The sequence below is a fragment of the Sprattus sprattus genome (genome assembly GCF_963457725.1).
Source record: "Sprattus sprattus genome assembly, chromosome: 2".
In the NCBI taxonomy this organism is placed as follows: Eukaryota; Metazoa; Chordata; class Actinopteri; order Clupeiformes; family Clupeidae; genus Sprattus; species Sprattus sprattus.
Genome location: NC_137921.1, coordinates 27,231,341 through 27,256,197, shown reverse-complemented (window position 1 = coordinate 27,256,197; position 24,857 = coordinate 27,231,341). Strand labels below are relative to the sequence as shown.

The 24,857-nt window shown below is 48.0% G+C and overlaps 1 protein-coding gene across 6 annotated transcripts in view; it reads right to left on the bottom strand.

Annotated features, from left to right (window-relative positions):
- Positions 1 to 24,857, bottom strand: part of elavl4 (ELAV like neuron-specific RNA binding protein 4) — a gene marked incomplete at both ends in the record, with an annotated part of 91,554 nt that overhangs the window by 8,382 nt on the left and 58,315 nt on the right. For all 6 annotated transcript variants that reach the window (XM_080832222.1, XM_080832223.1, XM_080832224.1 and 3 more), the window contains one exon: positions 17,065 to 17,218. In XM_080832222.1, the coding sequence (XP_080688348.1) occupies positions 17,065 to 17,218 (154 nt within the window). The remainder of the gene's footprint in view (positions 1 to 17,064; positions 17,219 to 24,857) is intronic.

Genomic DNA, 24,857 nt, shown 5'->3' with positions numbered 1-24,857 from the left:
TCTCTCTCTCTGTCTCTCTATCTCTGGCCCTTTCTCTCTCTCTCCCTCTCTCTCTATCTCTCTCTCTGTCTCTTTCTCTCTCTCTCTCTCCCTCTCTCTCTCTGTCTTTTTCTTTCTCTCTCTCGCTCTGTCTCTCTCTTGCCTCTCAGCGTTTGGTGTTGGTTTTCTCTCACCAGCCGTGCTGTGCTGAGTCGCACCGCAAACACATGCTGTGATCCTTGTGTGCTAGCTGAAGGACACACACACACACACACACACACACACACACACACACACACACACACACACACACCAGTGCCTAAGCGCTGATACATCCAACCACTGCTCGCTCTTGCCTCCGCGACATTTTGAGAGGTTTCCAAGGCGATGTCTTTTGACCCCCACCTGAAAGTAACATTTAAAGAGATGCTCTACCCGGGAGGTCTTTTGTGTGGAGGCTGCATGTCTCGTGTGTGTGTGTGTGTGTGGGGTGGGGGGGGGGGACATTTATTTATTTATTTCTTAATAAGGATCCTCGGGTTGGACAGGGGATGCCTGCACACTGACAACACAACGGCACGACAATTTGCATAATATGTTTGTGTGTGGGTGTGTGTGTGTGTGTGAGCGTGTATCTGTATGTGTGTGTATGTGTGTGCAGAGACTGGCATCTCATCTCACCGCCACAGTCTCTCTTAGTTTGTGTCCCTCACTGGCTTGTCCTTGCACAATGCGCCGCACACTATATTGATGTTTTCTATTGTGCCGTCTTATTGTCTATTCAAATCAGACACTTCTGCTATGTGCGGCACGGAGCTCAAACATAAAAAAAAACAAAAACACACTGCTATTTTTTTTCACCGCGGAACGCTTTCATTCAGTGGAACGCTTTCATTCAGCGGAACGCAGCGTTGTTTTCACTCAAGGGCTTGTGCTGCTTGTGACAGCCTTTCACACACACACACACACACACACACTCTCCCCAGCCTGTCTGGAACTGTACTTTTTAATTAGGCTGACAAAAGTGAAAGCGAGACCAGGCAACACGCATGCAATATTCCGTGGCGTTGGCGCGAAGACTAGTTAGCGCGGCGCCTGGGTGTGCATCTGGGGTCACCCAGGAAAGCAGAACGGTGATCTGAGGCCATGTCGTGTAAAACACACCACTGTTCTGACAACGTGCGCGGCACTGTAGTTAAGGTGGATGTCTGAGCAAATTATCCACACACACTAGAAGCAGAATTATTATTTAATAGGCACTCCTTAGCAGAACCCTTCATCCACTGCTTCAGCTGCATCAGGCATCACTCTGACCTGCTACACAGATCTGAGATCATACTTAAATGCATAATGACTAGGATGCTAACGTCTCGGTTACTTACGTAACCTCGGTTCCTTTAGTGGGAACCGCAGACAGTACAGATGGGACGTGACATCGTCACGGCTCCAAATCGAAACACTATTCATTCACGCCGGAAGGCTGAAATATGTCAATCATCTCCTGAGCCCGCCCCCTCAGGAGCGCAAAAAAGGCCGCGCTTGACATATGATCACCCTCTTGGACAATTTTGAGCGTAACATAAGAACACACCCACTCCAAGAAGAATGGACACTGTACACGCAAACTTTGTACTGTCTGCGGTTCCCACTAAAGGAACCGAGGTTACGTAAGTAACCGAGACGTTCCTTGTCGTAGGAACACTACGACAGTACAGATGGGACCGTATCCCTTCACGCGTGAAAAATACAGTGTCAATCAGCCTTGACCAGCTCCTCGTATTTCTGACCTCCCAAGAGGCACACACGGTAGCTGGTGGTTAACGGTTCATCTGGGTTTGACCATAAAAGCTAATGAACACATAGTATATACAGCCGCGGAAAAAATTAAGAGACCACTTCAAAATGATCAGTTTCTCTGGTTTTACTATTTATTGGTATGTGTTAAAGTAAAATGTACATTTTTGTTTTATTCTATAACCTACTGGCAACATTCCTACCAAATTTCAAATAAAAATATTGTCATTTAGATCATTTATAAAAAAAATGAAGAAAAATGACAATTGGTCAAAATAGCAAAAAGGAAAAGACCATAAGGATTGAACCAAAGCGGACTGGAGGGTCTTCTAGTTCGTCTTCTCTGATGAGTCCAATTTTCAGCTTTGCCCAACACATGGTCGTCTGATGGTTAGACGGAGACCTGGAGAGGCCTACAAGCCACAGAGTCTTGCACCTACTGTGAAATTGGACTCATCAGAGAAGACGAACTAGAAGACCCTCCAGTCCGCTTTGGTTCAATCTTTATGGTCTTTTACAAACCTCAGCCAGGCAAAGTACAACGTTGTCCTGGAAGAAAAACTTGCTTCCTTTTGCTCTGACAATGTTCCCCAACTCTGAGAAGTGTTTTTTCCAGCAGGGCAATGCTCCATGCCACACAGCCAGGCCAGTAAAGGTGTGGATGGAGTACCACCAGATCAGGACCCTGTCATGGCCAGCCCAATTTCGAGACCTGAATCCCATAAAAAACCTCTGAAATGTGATCAAGAGGAAGATGGATGGTCACAAGCCATGAAAAGAAGCCAAGCTGCTTGAATTCTTGCGCCAGGAGTAGCATAAAGTCACCCAACGGCAATGTGAAAGACTGGTGGAGAGCATGCCAAGACACATGAAAGTTGTGATTTTAAATCAAGGTTATTCCACCAAATACTGATTTCTGAACTCTTAAAGCATTAGTATTGTGTAGTTTTAAAATGAATATGAGCTTGTTTTCTTTGCATTATTCGAGATCTGAAGACACTGCATCTTTTTTGCTATTTTGACCAATTGTCATTTTTCTGCAAATAAATGATCTAAATGACAATATTTTTATTAGAAATTTGGTAGGAATGTTGCCAGTAGGTTATAGAATAAAACAAAAATGCACATTTTACTTTAACACATACCAATAAATAGTAAAACCAGAGAAACTGATAATTTTTAAGTGGTCTCTTAATTTTTTCCGCGGCTGTATACATTTTTTTTTTGTTTGTTTTAATAACCATTCCATGTAGACTACAACGATTTCCAATCGTATGTCTACACGATATCCCCATATACAGGAATGTCAGCATTTAACCATGAAAAGGACTGACAACCGTTCATATTTAAGAAACCATTCACAGGCTCTGGGGGGCTATTGAATTTTCAGCGTGCAAGACTCCCTGCAAGAAGGAGGGGGTCGACACATCTAACATATAGAATCTTATGAAGGTGTGGCGAGAATTCCAACACGCAGCCTTACATATGTCCTCAACTGAGACGCCTTTCAATAAGGCCCAGGAGGAAGCAACTCCCCAAGTGGAGTGCGCACGCAACTTCACTGGGGGCTCTAAAGATAAACTCTTATAAGACAAAACGATAGCCTCCACTATCCAACGGGAAGGGCTCGGTTTTGAAAGAGGTCTGCCCCTTGCCTGTGCGCCAAAGCAGACAAACAGCTGGTCAGTTTTTCTGAAAGCACTCGTGCGCTCCGTATAACATCGGAGAGCGCGCACCGGGCATAGTTTATTCAGGCGCTCCTCATCCGCCGAAGCGAAAGGAGGAGGCGAAAATACTGCCAATTCAATTACTTGGTTGCGAAATGGAGTCGAAACCACCTTGGGTGTGTAGGCAGCATTAGGTCGCATAACCACTTTATCACCAGCGATCGCGAACTGAAGGCAAGATGCGCTGACTGACAGAGCGCGCAAATCGCCCACGCGCTTGGCTGACACCAGAGCCAGTAAAAGCGCAGTTTTAAAAGAGACAAATTTCATGTCTACCTCCTCAAGGGGCTCGAACGGAGGCCCTGTAAGAGCGCGTAAAACCACCAGTAGATCCCATGAGGGCACCAAGTGCCTGTCAGGCACTCTGAGACGCCTAACGCCAGCCATAAAGCGTGACGTTAAAGGGTGATTACCTGGGGTTTTACCATTGATGCCTGCATGACAGGCTGAAATAGCCGCCAGGTAAACTTTGAGAGTGGAAGCAGCCTTCCCCTCGTCAAATAAATGCTGCAGGAATTCTAAAATGACGCTCAGAGCGCAGTTGATGGAGTCGTACTGACGCGCGACACACCATTGATCAAACCTTCGCCACTTCAGCGTATAGAGGGACCGTGTCGACAGAGCCCGAGCACTCTGTATCGTGGATACCACTGCATCAAACAGACCCGAAGCTATGAGCCTGCTCCTTTCTCCCGTGGATTTCCCCTCGACAACAAGTCCGCGCCCCAGTTGAGGTGGCCCGGAACATGAACTGCTCTGAGGGAACTGATGCGAGTTGCCGCCCACATGAGCAGGCGGGTTGCCAGGTGATGCAGAGTCGGAGACCGAACACCCCCTTGGCGATTGATATAGGCGATCGCTGACGTGTTGTCTGTCCTGACTAGTAGGTGCTGACCGTTTAACATGGGCAGAAAGTGCTGCAGTGCCAGGAAAATCGTCTTGAGTTCTAAGACATTTATGTGTGACTCGGCCTCCGTCGCAGACCAGAGGCCGTTCACTGATTTCCCCTCGCAGATCGCTCCCCACCCTGTCGTGGAAGCGTCTGTGGTTATCACTAAGCGACGTGTCACTATGCCCATCGGCACTGCCGCAGTGAGGAAGTGTGGCGTTCTCCAGATCGCCAGTGCTTTCAGGCACCTGGCATCTACTGTCACTCTCTCGTAACTGTTCCTGGTGGGACTGAGTTTCAGAGAGAGGTACCACGATTGGAAGGGCCGTGCGTGTAGCATTCCGAGTGGTAACGCTATAGTGGCCGAAGCCATCATCCCCATTAGCCTTTGGCAAAGAAGGGATGAGACTTTCTTTTTCAGTTTGAACTGACTCACACACGACCTGATTGCCTCTATTCTTCCTTGAGATAAACCAACCGTCATAGAGGTGGAGTTTAAATCCATGCCTAGGAAGAGAGCGGATTGACTGGGAATTAAGACGCTTTTGTCTTGTTCACCACGAAGCCCAGACGATGTAGGTGCAACACCACTAGATGGCACTCCTGCAACGCCGCTTCTTTTGACTTTGAGCAAATGAGCCAGTCGTCCAAGTAATTGTGAATACGTAAGCCTTGTCTCCGCAAAGGGGCGATGGCTGCTTCTACGCATTTCGTGAATACCCTTGGTGCCAGAGCTAGACCGAAAGGCAACGCGCAGAACTGATATGCCTTCCCTCCGAACGCAAACCTCAGAAACTGTCGGTGTCTGGGGTGAATCGGGATATGGAAGTATGCGTCTTTTAGATCGATGGAGGTGAACCAATCTCCTGATCTTATGTACTGAATTAATAGACGAGGGGTCAGCATTCTGAATTTCATCGTCATGAGAGCTTTGTTCAGAATACGGAGGTCTAAAATCGGTCGATATTTTCCGTCCTTTTTTGGAACTAGAAAATAGCGACTGAAAAACCCCCTGTTCTCGTCTCCGAGCGGAACATACTGAATAGCTCCTTTTCTCAGGAGGGAGTCTATTTCCTCCTGTAGGAAGACCGCTTGATGCCGTGGTACTATCGTTTGAACTACGCCCCTGAACCTTGGGGGGGGGGGGCGGGCAAACTGGAGCGTATAACCCACTGATATGGTTTTTAGAACCCAGGGTGACACTGCGCATGCGCGCCAGCTCTCCACACAACCGTGCAGGTTGGGCCGAGAGAGAAACAATAGGTCGAGCACTAGCTCGCTCATATTCAATCTGATTATGTCTAGATCTGTGCCCGCTCCGACTAAGGAGGGGGACGAGATCTGGGGTTGCCCCCTCAGTTTGAATAAAAAATGTGTGATGTGCAGTGGGGACACTGCGGGGGGAGTTACACAATGATGTCGAAGCGCTGTGCCTAAAGGGACAGTTGGGACAGAGATATTTTGTGTTGGTGTAATATGACAAACCGTTGCTGGCATGAGTTTTGCATGCGAGTATCGGGCCAATTTCCCTGGTGGTGGGGACTCCACCTCTCCCCCTCTCCTCTTCCTCAGCCTTTGATCAGGAGGCTGGAGAGAATCCGCGACCTTTCCCACGCTTGGCAGCCTTCTGGTGTGGGCCGTGTGGTGCGCTCTGCGTCTGGCGCGGAGCGGGCTGATGCGAGTCGGGCTGCTCCGGGAGACGGAAGGGGTGTCTGTGCCATCCACGGCGAGCCTGCACCTTAGCTGGCGGAGGCGCTGGTGAGCGGAAGCCGCTGCGCTTGGACCCCGTGGCTGGTGTCGCCTGATCAGAAGAGCGCTGGTCAGAGGTACAGCGTGGCATCCAGGCTCGGAAAGCCTCGCTGCTCTTCTTCTCCGCCTCAAACTGGGCGGCCATCGTTTCCACGGACTCACCGGCAGGGTGGGCTTCTGGCCGAGACGTGCTGTGGGAGCAGAGGGCGAGAGGTATGCAGCCACCACATCTTCTACCTGAGGGACAGAGAGGTAGCCGCTCTCCTTTGCCTGGTCGAGGTGGAGGTAGGCGGCGAAGCCTGGGACCGGAGCCCGTCCAGAGTAGGGTGTGGCCCAGGTCGCTGTGTGCTCCCTGTGCACCTCCGCGAAGAAGGGGAGGGGGCTGGGAGCTGAGGCTGGAGGGCCGCCGTAGAACTCGCCGTCCAGCAGGGAAGGCTGCACGATGGGAGGTGACGGGAGAGGGAGACCGAGATAGGTCGCAGCCCTCAGCGCCACCTCATGCAGTTGTTGGCCCAGGGTCCTGGAGGTGACGGGCAGCTGCTCGGTCACGTCCATCTCCTCGCTCTCATCCGAGAGCTCCTCGAGTTCGGGCAGGCTCTCGGTGTCCAGTCCGAAATCCAGCTCAAGGACAGGCAACTCCACAAAGCAGGAGGGCAGTTCCACCGCCTTGCGGTCCTCGGACACCAGCGGGGCGAGAGGAGGTATGGGCGAGGGGGAAGGGCTAGCGGATGAGGCAACAGCACGAGGGCGGTTGCCACACACCATGCTGCTGGAAGCTGACGGAGCACGAGGGCCGAGTGGGGGAGCCCCCCCAGTCAGCGCTGGAGTACGCACACCAGAGCCGCTGCGTTGCCAGAACGCATGGCGCTTCCGGACTCTGGCCAAATCCATTTTGGCACAGAGTTCACATGCGGGGTCGTCGTCACCAAGGGCGGCAGCTGTGTGGTCCTTGCCCAGGCAGCGAAGGCACATGCGATGACGGTCCCCCTTCTCTCTGGCTTGCCCGCAGTCCGGGTACACCTGTCTGGAGGACATAACTGTAAAAAACAGAAATTAGTGCGAGTGAAGTAAAGTAACAAGCACTTAGCAGGTGGTTAGCAAGCTAGTCAGCGACTGGCTAGTAACACGTTACAATACAGCGACTCGACAGAATAGCTAGTGAAAGGGATAAACCCAACTCACCGGCTACAAAGAGTTAGAAGCACACGAGGATAAATTAGCAAGTAGCAACATTTTTTGAGCGTAACGTAGACTGAGGTTAGGTACGGATACCTAACATCGAAATTGGAAAAGAGGGTGATCATATGTCAAGTGGGCCTTTTATGCGCTCCTGAGGGGGCGGGTTCAGGAGATGATTGACATATTTCAGCCTTCCGGCGTGAATGAATAGTGTTTCGATTTGGAGCCGTGACGATGTCACGTCCCATCTGTACTGTCGTAGTGTTCCTACGACAAGGAACTACATGTTGATACAGCTTGAGATGCTTATGAGATACGAGCACTGGCTTCTGCCTTATGTGTGTGTGTGTGGGGGGGGGGCAATTAATGTGAGGCCCTGGGTCAAAAGGTCAGGTGTTGGAGGAGGTGGACGTGGTGGTGGGGAGCCTGTTTGAGATGTGCGAACATGTTTGACCTGACTCAATACAATGCTCTACTCATATTGGCTCCTCCCAATGAACCTGTCAGTTGGAAATGAGGACTGTTCTGACCGACGCTGGTCCAACGCTGGTGGTCCATATCCCAAACAAAGCTCACTCCCCCAGAGCTGCATTCAAATTCAGTCAACAGAGGCGAACAAGTTTTTTTTTTTTAAAGGCTTTTGTGTAAACATTCCAAATCGTTCGATTGAAACTGTCACCCTAGTCCGAGGTCCATGTTTGTTTGCAGAGAAACAGCTCCTCAGACCGTGTTTCCAAACGCTTGCGGCAAATTAAAACCAAACAAAAGCAGTTTGAAAATGTTCGTGAACGCTTGCCTTTGTTGGCTTTTTTGAGCGCACTTTAGATCTCCATCAGAGCACAGAGACCTCTATGTTGTTTAATGACTCTCTACCTATCTAACAGCAGTTTGTCAGGCAGACAAGGAGAACGCAAGGAAAGGCACCATAATTAGCACGGGCTATAAAAAGCACCCCACCTCCTTGGCAAATGGTTAAAAAATGTAAATGAACAACTTCATGTGTTGACTGTACTCTCAACGCCCCCCATCCCCCACCCCCGTACCCTTCTCTCCGCATGCTTTCCCTGCATTACCATAATGAGCTTCCAGCTGTTTTTTAACTGCAGAACAAAACAAAGCAGAGACCCAGGCAGACAACACAGAGAGGAGAGGAGAGGAGAGGAGAGGAGAGGAGAGGAGAGGAGAAGAGACTCTGGTTCCAGCAGTTATCTCGGCCAGCACAGCTTTAGGTCCATAGTGTTTGGGCTGCCGGCTCCTTCTCGTGGCAGTAATCATCGGGGGCTTACGTAACCCTCTACCTGTACTTATCGCGTCCAGGCACACGCGTCTGCGGCGGAGGGGCTGGTTTAATAATAAAGCCCGCATGGCAGCACTACGGCGGAGCAGGAGAAGACAGCTAAAGACGACGCACACGGAGGCGAGTCACGTCTGACAAAGCTGCTCCTCCTGCACGCTCACTCCCACTTTCTGATGGAGGGAAGAAGAGAGGGAGAGAAAAAGAGAGGGAAATGGGGGGAATATGATGGGGGAAAATGATGGAGAGAGAGAGATGGGGGAAGGAGAGGGAGAGAGATTGAAATACACAGAGACACAGTGAGAGAGAAATAGAGAGAGAGAGAAAGGAAGAGAGACAGTGAGGGGGAGAGAGAGGGAGAAAGAGGAAGAGCAGGAAGAAGAGAGAGAGAGAGAAACAGAGAAAAAGAGAGAGAGAGAGCGTTCCTCTGGGAAAAGCTGAAAAGATCTGTGGAGCCAGTCTGTTAATGAAAGCCTCCACTCTCTACCCCCTCTTCCCTCTCTCCAAACTTCAGCACTTAGCTGCCGTTTCTCATTTTCCCTCTTTTAAGTGGCAGTGCCAACTGTGTGGAACGTTTATCAAACTTTGTGCACTAAATGCATTCGGGGAAAAAACACACACACACCCATCTCCTGCCTCCTCTTCTGCCGCTCTTCAGCGTAACGGACCGACGGGGGGAAAAACGTCCTTGTTTCAAGCGAGTTAGTTTGTGGCAGTACAGATGGCGTTTGAAAAGGCGCGTGGAGAAAAGACTTTGAAGCGCAGAGGTGCTGTAAGCTTGGCGCAGTAAACGAGCAGCAAGGAGACCATCTGTTTTCCTGTGTGAAATAGAAGGCCAAGGTAGAAAAAAAGTGTCTTGGCTTGCATGTTACGAGGTGTAGGTGGTCAAATATGAATGAGGAGACAGAGTTCCTGGTTATTATCCGCATCCCTTTTGTTCAAGGTTCTGTTTGTTTGATCCACAATGTCACAATGCAATTTCTAATGCAAAGTACTGAGAAGGACAGAGTATAGTAATGCATAATGACTGCACTATTAGCGCATAAAGCGAGAGCAAGCTACAACCTGCTCCAAGGCCATTACACATAACATTTAGCTCTAAAAGCTTTAAAACATGGAGCAGCACCTGACCTGGTGTGAGTCGAGCGAAGCAGTAAGAGAGAGAGAGAGAGAGAGAATGAGAGACAAAGACAGTGACAGGACAGATAGAGAGAGTGTGTGTGTGTGTGTGTCTAAGAGAGTCCCTGCACTGCCAGTGTGAGAGATGAAGTAATCTTTGGCTTGTTAAAGCCAGAACTCCAGATCAATTCTATCAGCTCTCATTGATGGCGCTTATTGATTGCTGCGGCACAAGGCTCAGCTGAGCTGCGTGCATATTTGACTATTGATCAAAGAGGGACATATATTTAATTCACACACATGTCTCTCTAAACCAGCTCCTCACTTTGAGTCCTGTGATCACACCACACTCCCAGTAGGGAGTTTTATGTAGAAGAGTGTGTGTGTATGTGTGTGTGTGCCTGTTTGTTAGTGTGTGTGTGTGTGAGTGTGTGTGTGTGTGTGTGTGTGTGTGTGCGTGCACGCATGTTTGTGTGTGTGTGCACGTGCATTTAGGTGTGTGTGTGTGTGTGTGTATTTGCAATTTTGGTCCCATATTTTCTTCCACTCCCTGAAGACAGTATTTTATAGAGGGATGACCAAACTCAGTATGACAGTATGACAGTTTGAACTTCCACTGCAAGATTAAAGAAACATTTTTGACATGCATTATTAAAAAGCTGTCATTTGCATTTAGTTTTAGCATATATTGCAATGATATCATTTAATTCCTTTCAGCTATTTATGTCAATTAAAGGTCAGTGGAACACACTATCATGTATAAGCCATCAGGTTGGCTAACCTACGTTATACATTACATTGTAGTACCTTGCATGTGCAGTGAATTTAGTCATTTGTGAAAAATGCAGACAAGTCAAATAGCTGTTGGACGCATTCTCGTTCGGCTGGACAAAAAATCGGCCCGGGCATTTTGAACCAGACCGGCCCACTAAATACGATAACACACCTTTTCAGTCTTTTTGGTCTCTCAAATGTCTACACCAACCAGGCTTTTAGCTAGCAGGGCGTCTGCCCTACAGTCTACTAAAAAATAAGAAGAAATGGGACGCCCTACTTTTAGGCAGGACGGCCTAAAGACGCCCTATTTTTCTCCCGTTTTACCTGTTAACTTCGCTGAATGTGATCAAAATTCACCGTTTCAGTCGCTTCAGTGCTTAGCGAAGTCTAGAATCTTACATATGCCCTGCCAATTAGAAAAATAGCATTGCTGTATTCCCGCTACAACAACATTACATCATGATTCCAACGAAACATTGATTCACGGGCTCGCAGAATCTACAGAAGACAGCTGTTTCACCGCACGTCACTGAACCTACTACTTTATGAGTTCAACAAGAGTTTGTGTGTTAAGGTGGTGGTCTTAATTAATCTAAATTCAATACAATACAATACAATACAATATACATCATACACTTTAAAGCTTTGTTTAGAATACGGAGGTCTAAGATCGGTCCATATTTTCCGTCCTTTTTTGGAAACCAGAAAATAGCAACTGAAGAACCCCCTGTTCTCGTCTCCGAGAGGTAGCCTACAGACCGTATTGCTCCCTTTCCTAGAAGGGAGTCTATTTCCTCCTGTAGGAAACGCGCTTGATGAGGTGGCACTAGCGTATAACAGGCGGAGCGTATAACGGGCTATCATAATTCGGTATCTGGACAAATTGGCATATTTTCGGAATACCAGGGTTTGGGAATACTGGGCTTTCGGAACATTGACATGGCACCGCGCACCAATAGGCTAACGGGCTAGCCCACCACTCAAACACACAACATAGAGTGTAGGCTAACGGCTGGCTGTTTCAGAGTAGAGTAGGCTGAGGGCTAGCAACAGCTACAGACTTGTCTTGTATTTACAATGCAAACGAACTTGGCCATAGAACATAGGTCCTAAGTCAAACATATTTTAGACGTTTTAATTCATGATCAGTAAGCCTACCTTAGGTCGTTGTATCGTATCTCCCTGGCTGTCGCCACCAGCATCAATGTCATCCACGGGAGCTGATGATGGCCCTGCCGTGGCAAACATTTCCGATATTTTGGCACATTTGGCAGCGTTGGCTTGAAGAGCAAGCCTCTTCTTATCTCGCAGTTTCTCCGCACCCCCTCTTCGCTTTTTCTCCATTTTGGACTGGAGTATTCTAACGAAACGTGCGTTTCTGTGCATCGACCAAGCTAAAGGTAGAAGGTGTTTGGTGATATGATTGGACGAGCCCCAAGTCACTAAAGAAGACAGCCAATGGGCCGCAGACTAGCGTGCGCGTGTCAAGCATGTCAAGGCCATGGGCCACGCTGAGTTTGTTTACCGTCCTAATGCATTATGTAGGCAGGTCCAAATCGAAAGGGGTTGGTGTTGGGTCAGCCCAGGGGATGTGATTGGGCCAGCCCAGTGTCAATAGGGCCGCTCATGAACTACTTTCGTGAGCCAGCCGGTCAGACCATTATATGGGGAAAAAAATACAAAATAAAAATTCGGGACTATCGGCCCATATTGCACGTCGGCCCAGCGGGCAAACGCCCGGTATGCCCGATGGCCAGTCCGTCCCTGGGCTGGTAGGTAGTTTATGTTCGTGACAATGACTTGGACATGCTGTGGCTGAGCTACAAGGACTCTGACACTCCAATTGAACCAATTTACAGCAAATTCTGCTTCTTTGTCCATTTTTCAGACAGTCTCAGCAAAATGTTGTATTTCTCATTAAATTTTATGTCAAAGAAAGTGAGTGTGTTTTTTGGACTGTGAGTGTGTGTGTGTGTGTGTGTGTGTGAGTGTGAGTGTGAGTGTGAGTGTGAGTGTGTGTGTGTGTGTGTGTGTGTGTGTGTGTGTGTGTGTGTGTTGGGGGGGGGGGTAGATATGTTGTGTGTGTGAGAGAGCATGTGTGTGTGTGTGTGTGTGTGTGTGTGTGTGTGTGTGTGTGCATATGTGTGCATTTTTGAACGTGTGTGTGCATGTGTATGCCGAAGTGTGCGGCCTGTGAGGCTATGAGGTAGAGACTGACTAAATTGGGAATTGCTTTGATGAGCCCCCCCCCCCTACTGCTGCAGAGTGGTTGGGCTCCGTCAGCCATTGGTCCATGTCAAACAAATGCTTATTTCAGGCAAATGTACAGCGCTGCTGTGGTCTGCAATTAGTCTTTTATGTAACGCACTTGGTCTTCACTGGAGCTCGAGCAACTCAGAGCTAGCTGTTTCAAACTAGCACGACTGTGGCACAGACTGACAAACTTAATCTCGCTCGCACATACAGTACACACACAGACACACACACACACACACACACACACACCTTCACAGGAGAGAGTGTAATTTCTGGTCCATCTACCTTAACTGCCGAGTAGAGGACAGGAGAAGCCAGGACAAGAGCTGGCACACGCAGAGGTCTGCGTGGCTCCTCCTAAAATCCTGGTTGTTCCTTAATCACTGGCAACTAAAATGTAATTAGTCATTTAAATTCCTCCAGTGAATCCCGCACCCCGGGGGAGGATTCACAGGGCCAGTCTGGGGCTGGAGGTGGCAAGGGAATGTTTTTCGTTCTGTGTGTGTTTGTATGTGCATGAAATGTGTGTGTGTGTGTGTGTGTGTGTGTGTGTGTGTGTGTGTGTGTGTGTGTGTGTGTGTTTGTATGTGCATGAAATGTGTGTGTGTTTGTGTGTGTATGTGTGCTTGTGTGTGTATGTGTGTGTCTGTGTGCTTGTGTGAGTATTTAAAAATGACTTTACTCATGGATGTCTTTATCCCCTCAACAGTAGAGGATCCTGCAGACAGGCGCCTCCCTCTCAGTACCAAGGCTCTGATCCACAGTGTGTGTGTGTTTGTTTGTGTGTCTATGTGTATGTGTGTGTGTGTGTGTGTGTGTGTCTATGTCTGTGTCTGTGTCTGTGTGTGTGTGTGTGTGTGTGTGTGTGTGTAATAGTACCAGGGCTCTGTTCCACATCCTAACTGATGCTGTTTGCAATGCCTGCCATCCCATGCATTATTTACCAGCCCCTTTTTTCCAGTAAATACTGCTTGACTGGAATACATTGCTAAATTATGCTAGTCCTTTCCATTTAGACCCTGGCACGACTAAGTTATTCATGACCAGCAGAATTTAGGTGGCTATACCCAAATATCCTTTCCCCTTCTACATTCAGGTGACATTTCTGTGGCCTAGACTCTGTCTGGTGCTCTCTTTTTTTTGCTCTCTCTATGTCTCTCTTGCTCTATGTCTCTGTAGCTCTCTCTTATTCTCTCTCTCTCCCTCCCCTCTCTCTCTCTCTCTCTCTCTCTATCTCCGTCTCTCTTGCTCTGTGTCTCTGTAGCTCTCTCTTATTCTCTCTCTCTCCCTCCCTCCCTCTCTCTCTCTCTTTATCTCTCTCTCTCTGCCTCTCTGTCTCTATCAGTGTGGACAAATGTGTCCAATTTCCGATTTCAGTCCGATTTAAATCGGAAATTGGACACATGTGTCTCCCCAAATCTAGATTTCTTGTGTCCGACTTGAGTCCGACTGGACTCCAATGTAAACCCCTGGATACACGATTCGATTCCGCTGGGAAACGAACTAGACACGCATGTGTCTCTCGAATCTAGATTCCAATTGGACAACAACAACTTTTGCACGTGCTTGAGATCCTGCCCACAGGAATATACATGCATCATATGTGTCTATGATATGATAATCGCTGCTAGACGCTCAGTTCTTGTGCTCCCTCTCATTCACGTTGAAATACTGAAACCGAAACTGAAACTTTGAAACTGGAACGCAACTCTTTTGGACAGAACGTGCTAATTCAGTGAACAAATATTTTCATACGACTTTTCCACCAGTTGTTAGTCATGTAATCCATTCATATCGATGTGAATCAATCAATACTAATACAACTTTAACTGTGGTGTGTTTTTGTTTCATTTCACAACGTATTTACTGTATAATCAACGGTAGCAGATGTAAACATTCCGCATTTGATTTGAACTGACGCGGCCAAGATCTGGATTTGTCACTGACATGTGCTTTGAGATAAAGCAGTTAACCCCCCATGGAGACCCCATGGAGAGAATCGGATCGGATTGGAGTACTGCCATCATGTGCACGCACTGACTGTCACAGTGCGGGCACATGATGGCAGCACTCCGATCCTATCCGATTCTCTCCATGGGGTCTCCATGGGGGGTTAACTGCTCTATCTCAAAGCACATGGAAGTGACAAAACTAGATCAGTTCAAATCAAATGCGGAATGTTCAAAGTCAAAGTCAAAAGTCAATTTATTTTGTCTCCCAGGGGAGAAATTTGTTTGGATCTGGGCAATAGCTGCATCACATCAGTACGAAACAACATACAACATACAACACACAATCAGTTCATCACATGGGCAAGTGCAAAATTGTTGTACATAGTATTGGCAAATCACAGATACGAAAACGATCAGTAAAAACTATTGGACAAACAGGCTCAAAAACTGTTGTACATAGTATTGTGCAAACAAGCATTCATGTGCAAAAAATAGCAATCTGTAAATTCCCACACTCCTGTGCAAATAGCAATCACACCAAACACTCAGCATTCATCTGCTACTCATTTACATCTGCTACCGTTGATTATACAGTAAATACGTTGTGAAATGAAACAAAACCGTTGATTATACAGTAAATACGTTGTGAAATGAAACAAAAACACACCACAGTTAAAGTTGTATTAGTATTGATTGATTCACATCGATATGAATGGATTACATGACTAACAACGGGTGGAAAAGTAATATGAAAATATTTGTTCACTGAATTAGCGCGTTCTGTCCCAAACAGTTGCGTTCCAGTTTCTAAGTTTCACTTTCGCTTTCAGTATTTCAATGTGAATGAGAGGGAGCACAAGAACTGAGCGTCTAGCAGCGTTTATCATATCATATACATTATATATGATGCATGTATATGTCTGTGGGCACGATCTCAAGCACGTGCAAAAGTTGTTGTTGTCCAATTTGAATCAGATACGAGAGACACATGCGCGCCCAGTCCAATTACCAGCGGAATCGAATCGTGTGTCCAGGGGTTTACATCGGAGTCCAGTCGGACTCAAGTCGGACACAATGAATCTAGTTCTGGGGAGACACATGTGTCCAATATCCAATTTAAATCGGACTGAAATCGGAAATTGGACACATGTGTCCACACTGTCTGTAGCTTTCTCTGACTCTCTCCCTCTCTCTCTGTCTCTCTTGCTCTATGTCTCTGTAGCTCTCTCTTATTCTCTCTCTCTCCCTTCCTCTCCACCTCTCTGTGTTGTTCCTGTTGATCACTAAGCACATCTAATGGGTGCAAACAAACAAACACGACAAGCTGTTCGCCCTCCCTCTGTGTGAGGGGCCTGGAAACTCATGTATTTCATCCAGGCAAACAAATGTGAGTGTGTGTGTGTGTGTATGTGTGTGTGTGAGAGTGAGAGAGAGAGAGAGAGAGAGAGGGGTGTATGTGTGTGTGTGTGTGTGTGTGTGTGTGTGTGTGTGTGTGTGTGTGTGTGTGTGTGTGAGAGTGAGAGAGAGAGAGAGAGAGAGAGGGGTGTGTGTGTGTTGTGTGTGTCTGTGAGAGAGAGAGAGAGAGAGTGAGGGGGGAGTGTCTGTGAGAGAGATTGTGTGTTTATTCAGTGTGTGTGTGCGTGTGTGTCGCTGGTGTCGGTGCCTCTTCTCTCACTCTGCTTCATTAGGGCACATTACACATTACAGAGGAGCTGCACTGCCACAGGGGGAGGGGTACACACTCGCCGAGCCCACTGTTACGCAACCTCTGCTATGCTGCATGACTCTGCCTCACACAAGGTGCACACACACACAAACATATATATATATATACACACACACACGCTCAATCTCTCTCTCTCTCTCACATACACACACTCACATACAAACACTGTTAGATTGTTTGAGTGTGTGTGAGTTAAATGTGCTGTGCTCCATTCTGTGGTTATGTGAATATTACTGTAATACAATATTAAAACTGGTTAGCTATGTTTATGACAGCACGCCATCACATCCAGTTTTTCCTGCATATGTATGTGTGTGTGTGTGTGTGTGTGTGTGTGTGTGTGTGTGTGTGTGTGTGTGTGTGTGTGTGTGTGTGTGTGTGTGTGTGTGTGTGTGTGTGTGTGTGTGTGTGTGTGTGACTGAATGTGTGGGCGAAGAATGCAAGGAGACAGAATGTGAGTTTGTATGATTTAGAATGTATGTGTGTCTGTGAACCTTCATGCAAGTGTGTGTGTGTGTGCATGTGTACATGAATACACCCACTAGTGTGTGCATATGTGCATACATACAACAATATGTGAGCCTTCATGCAAGTGTGTGTGTGTGTGTGTGGCCAATGGATACCTGTGACCTGGTCGACGAGGATGCGGGAGGTGATGATGCGCCCGTACTGGGAGAAGAGCTGCTCCAGCTCCTTCTGGGTCATGGTCTTGGGCAGGCCGCTCACGTACAGGTTGGCATCGCGGATGGAGGCCGAGCTTGGGCGAGCGTACGACACCTGAGAGGAGAGGAGAGGAGAGGAGAGGAGAGGAGAGGAGAGGAGATAGAACAGGTCAGACACTAGAGGAATATCACAACGCACATAACAACAATGCAAGTAACAAATGAGCGCCTGGACGGAAGGGAGAAGAGGAGAGGAGGGTGTGGGTGTGTGTGTGAGTGCGTGTGTGTCGGGGGGGGTTGGGGGGGGTCAGGCAATAGAGCAGTGCAAAGAGTCAGTGACAAGATGCACAAAAGAGTCCAGAGTGATGGATGAAGGCCAGGTGAGCGTTGGATCTGGGCCACACCTGGGCCACAGCTGGGCCAGAGGAAGCTACTGGATGGTAATTGGATGATTGGTCATTGTTCGCTTCTATGACATATTTTCTTTAAAAGTCCGAGACAACCATTTGTGTGTATACTGGCACAAAATAAATGAGGGGTTGACAGGTTGAGACAATGTTTATATTTTTCCCAAAAGTTTTTCAGAATTAAAGGGAAGGAGGTGTCTAAGAATGCAAAGCAATACAATTTCTTTAAAATACAATGTTTGTTATTTATTTATACATATTATGTATGTATACCGTGTAAACATAAATTGTATGTGTGTATATATGTATATATTATATATGTGTGTGTGTGTGTGTGTGTGTTTGTGTGTATGTATATATATAGACAGTATATATATATATACTGTATGTGTGTGTGGGTGAATGTATGTGTGCGTGTGAATCGCCACCCAAAAATAAACGTAAACATGTTTTCTCCTCTCTTAGCTGACATGTGTTGACCTAGCCCTTGTCATTTTCAGGTGCTAATGAGGTCAGCTAGCACAACATTCAGCAGTGAATGGCTGTGGCTGAGAAGCAGCGGGGCCTAAAAAATATACGATACTGAGATCCAGGAAACTTCAGAACTTTAACATACCACACTCTTCCATATGGACTGTGGGCTCGGGTGTGAACCTGATGCTACGGAATGAAAATAGAATGGAGTGTATCTGTGTGTTTGTGTGTGTGTGTAAGAGAGAGAGAGCAAGAGAGAGAGAGGGAGAGAGAGAAATAAAGAGACAGACTGTGAGTGAATGTGGGAGAGAGAGAGTGAGTGAGAGAGAAAGAGGGTGAGAGAGAGAGGCACAAAGAGGGATAAATAAACAGAGAAAGAGAGAGCATGAGAGAGAGAGAGAGTGTGTGTGACAGTGATGGGAAGAGGCAGTTGGCCTGGGTGCTCCCTGTGAGGAGCGTGGGGGGAACCTTCTGCTTATGTTAATGGTGTGATCTTAGTCGTGAGTGTGTCGCACGCGCTCACCATCCCTGACACCACTCGCTCACACTCCCCTCCCCAGGCTGGGAGCCTCTCTCCATCAGCACCTTGGACATCGCCTACTCGCTTTCACTTTCTAGCACACACACACATGCTTTCTCTCACTCTCTCTGTCACACACACACACACACACACACACACACACACACACAACACTTCCTCTCACTCTCTCTGTCACACACACACATGCATACACACACATGCTTATTCTCACTCCCTTGCTATATCAGACACAAACACATGCACGCTTACTCTCTCTCTCTATCACACACACAGGCACACACAAACGCACACACTTGCTCTCACTCACACTCAGCATGACAAACAGGGAATGTCAGGAACCCCTGAAGGGCAACAGAGAACACACACACATATACACACACACACACACATACATACACACACACACACACAATACATACACACACACACACACACACACACACACACACACACACACACACACACACACACACACACACACACACACACACACACACACACACACACACACACACACACACACACAAGTGCATGCAGTTCACTTCTGATCCAGCCAAATGACTTTCACTGACCCCCTACTGGGTGACAGACCTACAGGCCTAGCAGGACTTAAATATTTGTCAGCGAAGCCTCTGACAGAAGCAGCATCCACACAGCACCTCTCCTCTCTCCTCCTGCCATCTTATAGCATCTGCACCTCCTCTCTCCTCTCTCCTCCTGCCATCTAATGCTATCTGTACCTCCTCTCTCCTCCTGCCATCTAATGCTATCTGCTCCTCTCTCCTCCTGCCATCTAATGCTATCTGCACCTCTCCTCTCTCCTCCTGCCATCTTATAGCATCTGCACCTCCTCTCTCCTCCTGCCATCTAATGCTATCTGCACCTCTCCTCTCTCCTCCTGCCATCTAATGCTATCTGCACCTCCTCTCTCCTCCTGCCATCTAATGCTATCTGCACCTCTCCTCTCACCTCCTGCCATCTAATGCTATCTGCACCTCCTCTCTCCTCCTGCCATCTAATGCTATCTCCTCTCTTCTCTCTCCTCCTGCCATCTAATGCTATCTGCACCTTCTCTCTCCTCCTGCCATCTAATGCTATCTGCACCTCCTCTCTCCTCCTGCCATCTAATGCTATCTGCACCTCCTCTCTCCTCCTGCCATCTAATGCTATCTGCACCTCTCCTCTCCTCTCTCCTCCTCCTGCCATCTAATGCTATCTGCACCTCTCCTCTCCTCTCTCCTCCTCCTGCCATCTAATGCTATCTGCATCTCCTCTCTCTTCTCTCCTCCTGCCATCTAATACTATCTGCACCTCCTCTCTCCTCCTGCCATCTAATGCTATCTGCACCTCTCCTCTCTCCTCCTGCCATCTTATAGCATCTGCACCTCCTCTCTTCTCCTGCCATCTAATGCTATCTGCATCTCCTCTCTCCTCTCTCCTCCTGCCATCTAATGCTATCTGCACCTCTCCTCTCTCCTCCTGCCATCTAATGCTATCTGCACCTCTCCTCTCTCCTCCTGCCATCTAATGCTATCTGCACCTCCTCTCTCCTCCTGCCATCTAATGCTATCTGCACCTCTCCTCTCTCCTCTCTCCTCCTGCCATCTAATGCTATCTGCATCTCCTCTCTCCTCTCTCCTCCTGCCATCTAATGCTATCTGCACCTCTCCTCTCCTCCTGCCATCTAATGCTATCTGCATCTCCTCTCTCTTCTCTCCTCCTGCCATCTAATGCTATCTGCACCTCTCCTCTCTCCTCCTGCCATCTTATAGCATCTGCACCTCCTCTCTCCTCCTGCCATCTAATGCTATCTGCATCTCCTCTCTCTTCTCTCCTCCTGCCATCTAATGCTATCTGCACCTCTCCTCTCTCCTCCTGCCATCTAATGCTATCTGCACCTCCTCTCTCCTCCTGCCATCTAATGCTATCTGCACCTCCTCTCTCCTCCTGCCATCTAATGCTATCTGCACCTCTCCTCTCACCTCTCTCCTCCTGCCATCTAATGCTATTTGCATCTCTCCTCTCTCCTCCTCCTGCCATCTAATGCTATCTGCACCTCTCCTCTCTCCTCCTGCCATCTAATGCTATCTGCACCTCCTCTCTCCTCCTGCCATCTAATGCTATCTGCACCTCTCCTCTCTCCTCCTGCCATCTAATGCTATCTGCACCTTCTCTCTCCTCCTGCCATCTAATGCTATCTGCACCTCCTCTCTCCTCTTGCCATCTAATGCTATCTGCACCTCTCCTCTCTCCTCCTGCCATCTAATGCTATCTGCACCTTCTCTCTCCTCCTGCCATCTAATGCTATCTGCACCTTCTCTCTCCTCCTGCCATCTAATGCTATCTGCACCTCTCCTCTCTCCTCCTGCCATCTAATGCTATCTGCACCTTCTCTCTCCTCCTGCCATCTAATGCTATCTGCACCTCCTCTCTCCTCCTGCCATCTAATGCTATCTGCACTCTCCTCTCTCCTCCTGCCATCTAATGCTATCTGCACCTCTCCTCTCACCTCTCTCCTCCTGCCATCTAATGCTATCTGCACATCTCCTCTCTCCTCCTCCTGCCATCTAATGCTATCTGCACCTCTCCTAATAATAATATCTTTATTTTGTATTGCGCTTTATCAGATACCCAAAGTCGCAGATTACAGAGTCATAGAGGAGGGGGGGGGGGGGGGTAGTACAGACAGGGGGGGACAGTACAAGCAGGAGACATTTACATTTACAGGCAAAGAAAAAAGGGGGGGGGGGGGGGTATTACAGACAGGGGGGGACAACACAAGCATACACAGCACAAAAAGAAAACAGAGTTTTGAGATGTAACAGGGGGTAGAAGTGTAGGCAGTTGGGTAATGGTGGCTAGGGATAGGGAATATCATAGGCTTGGGTGAAGAGGTACGTTTTGAGGCGGGACTTGAATGTTGTGAGTGAGGGAGAGTGGCGAACACTCCTCTCTCCTCCTGCCATCTAATGCTATCTGCACCTCCTCTCTCCTCCTGCCATCTAATGCTATCTGTACCTCTCCTCTCACCTCTCTCCTCCTGCCATCTAATGCTATCTGCACCTCCTCTCTCCTCTCTCCTCCTGCCATCTAATACTATCTGCACCTCCTCTCTCCTCTCTCCTCCTGCCATCTAATGTTATCTACACCTCCTCTCTCCTCTCTCCTCCTGCCATCTAATGCTATATGCACCTCCTCTCTCCTCCTGCCATCTAATGCTATCTGCACCTCTTCTCTCCTCTCTCCTCCTGCCATCTAATGGCATCTGCACCTCCTTTGGTGCTCCCTAACCCCAGTATCCAGTGTAGACCTGTTTCCGCAAATGGAATCCGTCTTAATTTCAGTTTCCAGAAGTGCAATGCAGTGTTTCCTTATGAATCGGTCAGTTTGCATTCGGGAGACCAAACAGGATGCAAATAGCACATTTCTGCACTCTGTATGATAAGTGTGTCATTGCAAAGTTGTCATATATATACACTATTGTTCTGAATGTTTCTTGACAGTGTGTTCCTGTATAGATAATCTGATAATCTGTAAATAGTGTAGATTGCCCTGAAAATACTGACAAAAGTGTTTTGAAGTAGTCCCTCTAGTATGTCATGTAGACAGTCGTGTAGTGTGTGTTTTTTGGCTGTCTGAGAGCAAAGTTTGATTTAGACCTGGTAGGTAGATGGTTGTGGCAATCTGTGTGTACTTTTGAGAAAATGTTGAATTGTTACAAAAAAAAGGTCAGTCAGGAAAAACGGTAGCAGTGACTCTATCCTAATCTGCGTGCCCAGCTGCTGAGGCTTCTCCTGTGTAATATTTTTCATTAGTTTTGACATTTGGACCCCTGAGATGTCAAACACAGTGCTGCTAATACGTGCAGATAAATAACGGATATGCCAAGTAGCTCCCAGCGAGCTCAGCAAATCCAGTTAAAGCACTGAAGCAAAGTGGATCTGATCTCCTCTCCTGCCTCTCCCACCAACCCCCCTCTTTGTCCATCTCACTTGTGCTCTCTCTCTCTCGCTTTCTGTCTCTGCCTCTCCCACCCCCCCTCTCTTTCTCCATCTCACTTGTGATCTCTCTCTCTCGCTTTCTGTCTCTGCCTCTCCCACCCCCCCTCTCTTACTCCATCTCACTTGTGATCTCTCTCTCTCGCTTTCTGTCTCTGCCTCTCCCACCCCCCCTCTCTTTCTCCATCTCACTTGTGCTCTCTCTCTCGCTTTCTGTCTCTGCCTCTCCCACCCCCCCTCTCATTCTCCATCTCACTTGTGTTCTCTCTCTCTCTCGCTCTATGTCTCTGCCTCTCCCACCCCCCCTCTCTTTCTCCATCTCACTTGTGCTCTCTCTCTCGCTTTCTGTCTCTGCCTCTCCCACCCCCCCTCTCGTTCTCCATCTCACTTGTGTTCTCTCTCTCTCTCGCTCTATGTCTCTGCCTCTCATACCCTCCCCCTCTCTCTCTTTCTGTCTGTTCTTCTTTTCATCATGAGAGCTCCAGATGTCTGATCTATCAATGCCTTGTCAGCCAGTGAGGAAACAGCATCTGAGTGTGTGTGTGTGAAAGAGAGTTAGCAAGCGAGAATGAGAGGAGTGTGTGTCTGCATGTTGTCCCCCTCAGCATGCTACTCGGGCTGGCGTGTGTGTGTGCATGTGTGTGCGTGTGTGTGCGCGCGTGTGTGTGTGTAAGGCAGGAGCTGCTGTGCTGAAAAGCTGGGATGTGTCAGGGAGGAAGTAGCCTGGCGTGTGAAAGCAAAGACACCACCACCTGTGTGTGTGTGTGTGTGTGTGTGTGTGTGTGTGTGTGTGTGTGTGAAAGCAAGTGCAGATCAGAGGTGAGACTCATGTCTTCCCCTCTCACTTCTCTTTATTTTTACACCTTGTGAAGAGAGATTGTGAATGTGTGTTTGTGTGTGTGTGCGTGCGTGCGCATCTGAGAGTGTGTGATTTTCCTATGGCAAGATAAGAGTTAGTGAGCATGTGTTTGAGTGTATGACAGCATGGGAGACAGGAACACAGAGAGAAAGAGAGACTGACTGACTGGCTCTGCCTTAAGGGAGAGTAGAAGGACTGATAGAGGGGGAGGGTGTGTGTGTGTGTGTGTGTGTGTGTGTGTGTGTGTGTGTGTGTGTGTGTGTGTGTGTGTGTGTGTGTGTGTGTGTGTGTGTGTGTGTCTGTATGTATGTATGCGTGTGGGCCCAGCAGGGTCTCTGTCGTTCCTCCAAGCCCAAGGCATTTCTACCCAGTGCACATCAGCTTCACCAGCCATACTGGCCCTTCAGCTACAGAATAAGAACATACATACACACACACACACACACTTACACACACACACACACACACACACACACACACATACACACACACACACACACACACACACACACACACACACACACACTCACACACACACACACTCACACAAGCATGCACACATGGGCTCACATACAGACAAACGCTTACTCACATATGCAAACTCACAAAAAAACACATACAGTACATATGCACACACAATAAACACAAACACAGACATGAAATGAAAACCACAGATGTGCACATTTCAAACCTACCTCTGAAATGCTATGAAAACCATCAGTGTGAGTGCTGAGTGTGTGTGTGTGTGTGTGTGTGTGTGTGTCTGTCATTTTCTCTTTAAGTCAGGGAGAGAGAGAGAAACAGAGAGTGAGAGACAGAGAGAAGCAGAGAGAGGGACAGAAAGAGAGAGAGAGAGACAGACAGAAAGAGAAAGAGAGAGAAACAGAGAGAGGGAGAGACAGAAAGAGCGAGAGAGAGAGAGAGAGAGACTGGTATCAGGCTCTAAGACAGAGCTGTCCGTTGCTATTAGGGGGTCTGTCTTCATTTGCGTGGCTGTTTGAGATAACCTCTGGTGCAGAGAGAATCAGAGCTCCTGGCAGCCAATGGATATTCCAAGAAGATAATGACCTTGAACAGACTTATTAGAAGTTGTCAAAGACTGGGGTGGAGGGGAGGGGTGGGGCGGTGGTGGGTGGAAGAGTGAGGGTGGAAGGGGGTCTCTTTTTGTCAGAGGTACTGGAGGGGGCCCTTATTGAGATGGTGAACACAGTCTAAATAATGAGTCTCACAAAATCTGTGCCTGGAAAGAGAAGGAGGCCCTCTTCACAGACAAGGAGACTGAGAAGACCAGCGCTGTATGTGTGTGTGTGTGTGTGTGTGTGTGTGTGTGTGTGTGTGTGTGTGTGTGTGTGTGTGTGTGTGTGTGTGTGTGTGTGTGTGTGTTGTTAGTGGGTAGACAGACAGACAAAACACACACACACACACACACACACACACACACACACACACACTCACACACACACACACACTACAAC